General features: G+C 47.0%; 1 protein-coding gene across 3 annotated transcripts in view; it reads left to right on the forward strand.

Annotated features, from left to right (window-relative positions):
• LOC137344351 (BTB/POZ domain-containing protein KCTD20-like) overlaps nucleotides 1–3,073 on the forward strand; it is a 96,963-nt gene extending 93,890 nt beyond the window's left edge. For all 3 annotated transcript variants that reach the window (XM_068007227.1, XM_068007228.1, XM_068007229.1), the window contains one exon: nucleotides 2,273–3,073. In XM_068007227.1, coding sequence (XP_067863328.1) covers nucleotides 2,273–2,562 — 290 coding nt within the window. In that variant the 3' untranslated portion in view covers nucleotides 2,563–3,073. The remainder of the gene's footprint in view (nucleotides 1–2,272) is intronic.
• Nucleotides 3,074–6,000: the final 2,927 nt, after the last annotated feature.

Genomic DNA, 6,000 nt, shown 5'->3' on the forward strand with positions numbered 1-6,000 from the left:
TCAGCCCCTCCAACCTGTTACATAGCAATAGGAGGCCATTCAGCCCCTCGAGCCTGTTATATAGGAACAGGGGGAGGCCATTCAGCCCCTCGAGCCTGTTATAGAATCATAGAAGGTGTTACAGCACGGAAGGAGGCCATTTGGCCCATCGAGTCTGCGCCGGCTGTATGCATGAGCAATCCAGCTAGTCCCACTGCCCCGCCCTATTCCCGTAGCCCTACACATTTTTTCATTTCAAGTACTTATCCAGTTCCCTTTTGAAGGCCATGATTGAATCTGCCTCCACCACCCCCTCGGGCAGTGCATTCCAGATCCTAACCACTCGCTGTGCAAAAAAGTTTTTCCTCATGTTTCTTTTGCCAATCACCTTAAATCTATGTTCTCTGGTTCTTGACCCTTCCACCAATGGGAACAGTTTCTCTCTATCCACTCTGTCTAGACCCTTCATGATTTTGAATACCTCTATCAAATCTCCTCTCAACCTTCTCTGTGCCAAGTAGAACAATCCCAGCCTGTCCAATCTATCCACGTAACTAAAGTCCCTCATCCCTGGAATCATTCTAGTAAATCTCCTCTCCACCCTCTCTAAGGCCTTCACATCTTTCCTAAAGTGCGGTGCCCAGGACTGGACACAATACTCCAGTTGTGGCTGAACCAGTGTTTTATAAAGGATCATCATAACTTCCATACTTTTGTACTCTATGCCTCTATTTATAAAGCCCAGGACCCCGTATGCTTTTTTAACTGCTTTCTCAATCTGCCCTGCCACCTTCAACTATTTGTGCACATAAACCCCCAGATCTCTCTGTTCCTGTACCCCTTTTAGAATTGTGCCCTCTAGTTTATATTGCCTCTCCTCATTTTTCCTACCGAAATGCATCACCTCGCATTTTTCTGCATTAAATTTCATCTGCCACCAGCCTGTCTATATCCTCTTGAAGTCCATCACTATCCTCCTCACTGTTCACTACCCTTCCAAGTTTTGTGTCATCCGCAAATTTGGAAATTGGACTCTGTACTCCCAAGTCCAAGTCATTAATATATATCGAGAAAAACAGTGGTCCCAGCACTGACCCCTGGGGAACACCACTGTACACCTCCCTCCAGTCCGAAAAATAACCGGTCACCACTACTCTCTTACCTGTCATTTAGCCAATTCTGTATCCATGTTGCTACTGCCCCCTTTATTCCAATTGCCTCAATCTCGATGATAAGCCTACCGTGCGGCACTTTATCAAACGCCTTTTGAAAATCCATATACACCACATCAACTGCATTGCCCTCATCAACTCTCTCTGTTACCTCATCAAAAAACTCTTATCAAGTTGGTTAAACACAATTTACCTTTAACAAATCTGCACTGGCTTTCCCTAATCAATCCACACACATCCAAGTGACTGTTAATTCTGTCCCAGATTGTCGTTTCTAAAAGTTTCCCCACCACCGACATTAAACTGACTGGCCTATAGTTGCTGGGTTTATCCTTACACCCTTTTTTGAACAAGAGAGTGTAACATTTGTAATTCTCCAGTCCTCTGGCATCACCCCTGTTTCTAAGGATGTCTGGAAGATTGTGGCCAGTTACATAGGAACAGGAGGAAGCCATTCAGCCCTCCCAAGACTGTTACATAGGAACATGAAGAGGCCATTCAGCCCCTCTAGCAGTTATATTAGCATCTTTCACGACCTCAAGACGTCCCAAAGCACTTTACAGCCAATGAAGTACTTTTTGAAGTGTAATGTTGTAATATAGGAAAAGCGGCAGCCAATCTGTGCACAGCAAGATCCCACAAACAGCAATGCGATAATAACTACCTAATCTATTTTAGTGATATTGGTTGAGGGATAGTCATTGGCCAGGACACTGGGGAGAACTCCCCTGCTCTTCTCCGAAATAGTGCCCATGGGATCTTTTACATCCACGAGGGGGCAGGCGGGGCCTCGGTTTGACGTCTCATCTAAAAGTCGGCACCTCTGACAGCGCAGCACGCCCTCAGTACTGCACTGAAGTGTCAGCCTGGAATATGGGCTCAAGTCTCTGGAGTGGGACTTGAACCCACGACCTTCTGCCTCAGAGGCGAGAGTGCTACCCACTGAGACAAGGCTGACACGGAAAGGACAGACGGAGTTGCACATTCCAAAGCCCTGCGGATACAAGGAACGCAGACACCGTTATATTGGCAAACGCTGCAGCGGGTTTGTGCACAGTAGGATCCCACAAACAGCACAGGAGATGAATGACCAGTTGGTGTGTTTCTCCTCTGTTGCCTAGGTTACCCAACCTGTAAGGAGAAGATGAAGCTGCGAGCCGGGGGCCGTTACGAGGTGATCTATAATTACGTGCAGCGACCCTTCATCCACATGTCCTGGGAGAAGGAAGAAGGGAAGAGCCGGCACGTGGACTTCCAATGTGTCAGGAGCAAGTCCAGCACCAACCTGGCCTCCGCTGCTGCCGATGTCCCACGGGACCAGCCTGGGATCACACATCACCCACAGGTGGACGAGCTCGACATCCTGGGCCCATCACAGCAGCGAGTCGTGGGTTACAGCGCCCGAGAGTAGCAGAGAACCTGGGGCACTGCAAACAACATGTGGGCCGAACACCAGTGGGAGACGGGGGCTGCGGAAACTAGGCTCCACCTGCCTTGCCATTATAATATATGATGAGGACTGTGGTGGTGTATTGGGCAGCAGGCAGTGTGACAAGCAGTGTGACAGGCAGGCAGTGTGATGGGTGGCCCTGTGACAGGCAGAGAGACGGGTGGCAGTGTGACAGGCACTATGACAGCAGGCAGTTTGCACGTTACTGGCTGCTGCAGAGCAGGGACACAGGCCTGCAAGCAGCTGCATTAAAGGCCTCTCCAGAACAGCGAAGCTTCCACTGGACTAGAGCTTGGGATATGATGGGAACTGTGAGCAAGGGCCGAGCGGGAGGCCTCACTGTTACATCAGACACGCTCCCACCTACAGACTCGGGCTCTTCGATTTCTGTTTAACCTCTGATGATTTTGTTCACATGGGAGGTACGTGCTGCTGATATAAAGTGGGTACGTCAGCCCCTGCATTGATATGATCACTGGTGCCCTGTGACTGTGTTTGTGTTTGTGTGTGGGATGTATATGGACATTGGGAGGGTAAATCTCCCTGCACCCCTTACAGTACACAGAGTCCCTGAGATGCAGTTCCCTAAGTGCCTTTGGGATGGACAGGCTGGTTACAATCTTCCAGAGGGAACATTTGGGCATTTATTTCAGTCGGTACAAACTGCTGTAGAAATGAGTGAGCTTCATCACCGAGGGACGGCAGACACCGAGTCATTTCAGGTTCCCACCCCCCAGCTTTTATTTAATTAAAATCCCCTCTCCACATCTCTTGTCCTTCTAAAGACAGCCTGGAACAAAGGGCCTTGGGAGTTTGCAGTACCCGGCTCTGGGGTGTGAGGAGAGGGGAAGGCCCAGCTCAGTGCCTTTCAAATAGCCAGAGGCCTTTTCCCAGCTGTGCTGTGCGCCCTGAGGACTCGGTACTAATTCCCTTGCCCCCCACCAGCCCAAACCCGAGGTTTACAGCACAGGAGGCGGCCGTTAGGCCCATCAAGTCTGTGCAAGCTGTTTGCTGGAGCAATCCAAAGCTAATCCCACTGCCCCACTCCCTCCGCATACCCTGTATCTTTCTCCGCTTCAAATGTTTATCTGTTTTTTTCCTGAAAAAAATGCTCTCTGTCTCAACCACTCCTTGTGGCCAAGCATTCAATGCTCAATATCCCTCTGTGTGAAGAATTTTCTCCTAATCTCTTCCCTCACTCTTTCTGACAGTTTTAAATTGATGACTCCTCATCACTAACTCACCAATCAGAGGAAATAATCTTTCCCCATTCACCATCCAAACCCTTCATAATTTTTAAAAACATCCATTAAATCTTCTCTTTGCCTTTTCTGCTCCAGTGGAAACTGTCCCACTATCTCAAATCTCTCCCCATAACTACAATTTCCCATCCCTGGCATCATCCTGGTGAATCTGCACTCTCTGGTGCCCTGTGAACTACACAGCATTCCTAATGTGGTCTGACCAATGTTTGGTATAAATTCCTTCCTTCCTGTGCTCTATGCAAGTAATAGAATCATAAAGGTTACAGCACGGAAGGAGGCCATTCAGCCCATCGAGTCCACGGCGGCTCTATGCAAGAGCAATCCAGCTAGTCCCACTCCCCTGCCCTATCCCCGTAGCCCTGCAAATTTTTTACTTTCAAGTACTTATCTAGTTCCCTTTTGAAGGCTATGATTGAATCTGCCTCCGCCACCCCCTCGGGCAGGGAATTACAGATCATAACCACTCACTGTGTAAAAAAGTTTTTCCTCATGTCGCCTTTGGTTCTTTTGCCAATCACCTTAAATCTATGTCCTCTGGTTCTTGACCCTTCCGCCAATGGGAACAGTTTCTCTCTATCTACTCTGTCGAGACCCTTCATGATTTTGAACACTTTTATTAAATCTCCTCGCAACTGTCTCTGTTCCAAGGAGAACAACCCCAGCTTCTCCAGTCTATCCACGTAACTAAAGTCCCTCATCCCTGGAATCATTCTAGTAAATCTCTTCTGCGCCTTCTTTCCTAAATAGCAGACAGTTCCATAGGAAATGGCCTCCCAGATCTGGGCCACCTTAAGTTGAACTTTCTGTGAGGCTTTTTTGTTTTGCAATTTGTTGTCAGCTGAAGGGAACCAACAGTCTCAGAATCTGCAAGTGAGGGTGTTGTGTGCTAGAAGTGTGAATGTAACTCCTCTATTCAAGAAAGGAGGGAGACAGAAAACAGGAAACTACAGGCCAGTTAGCTTATCATCTGTCATAGGGAGAATGCTAGAATCTATTATTAAGGAGGTTATAGCAGGGCACTTAGAAAATCTCAATGCAATCAGGCAGAGTCAACACGGCTTTGTGAAAGGGAAATCGTGTGTGACTAATTTATTAGAGTTCTTTGAGGAAGTAACAAGCAACGTGGATAAAGGGGATCCTGTGGATGTGGTGTACTTGGATTTCCAGAAGGCATTTGACAAGGTGCCACATCAAAGGCTACTACACAAAATAAGAGCTCATGGTGTAGAGGGTAACATATTAGCATGGATAAAGGATTGGTTAGCTAACAGGAAACAGAGAGTAGGCATAAAAGGGTCATTTTCAGGTTGGCAAGATGTAACGAGTGGAGTGCCACAGGGATCAGTGCTTGGACCTCAACTATTTCAATGACTTGGATGAAAGGACCGAATGTATGGTTGCTAAATTTGCTGCTAACACAAAGAAAGGTAGGAAAGTAAGTTGTGAAGAGGATATAAGGAGTCTGCAAAGAGATATAGATAGGTTAAGTGAGTGGGCAAAAATTTGGCAGATGGAGTATAATGTAGGAAAATGTGAACTTGTCCACTTTGGCAGGAGGAATAGAAAAGCAGAATATTATTTAAATGGAGAGAGATTTCAGAACTCTGAGGTACAGAGGGATCTGGGTGTCCTAGTACATGAATCACAAAGTTAGTATGCAGGTACAGCAAGTGAAGGCAAATGGAATGTTGTCATTTATTGCAAGGGGAATGGAATATAAAAGTACAGATGTTTTGCTACAGTTGTACAGGGCATTGGTGAGACCACATCTAGAATACTGTGTGCAGTTTTGGTCTCCTTGTTTAAGGGTATAATTGCTTTGGAGGCGGTTCAGGGAAGGTTCACTCGACTGATTCCTGGGATGAGGGGGTTATCTTATGAGGAAAGATTGGACAAATTGGGCCTGTATATATTGGAGTTTAGAAGAATGAGAGGTGATCTTATTGAAACATATAAAATCCTGAGGGGACTTGAAGGGGTAGATGCTGAGAGGATGTTTACCCTTGTGGGAGAGACTAGAACTAGGGACCCAGTTTAAAAATAAGGGGTCTCCCATTTAAGACGGAGATGAGGAGAAATATTTTCTCTGAGGGTCATGAGTCTGTGGAACTCCCTTCCCCAGAGAGCGGTGGAG

Source organism: Heptranchias perlo, chromosome 27 (genome assembly GCF_035084215.1).
Source record: "Heptranchias perlo isolate sHepPer1 chromosome 27, sHepPer1.hap1, whole genome shotgun sequence".
Taxonomy (NCBI): domain Eukaryota; kingdom Metazoa; phylum Chordata; class Chondrichthyes; order Hexanchiformes; family Hexanchidae; genus Heptranchias; species Heptranchias perlo.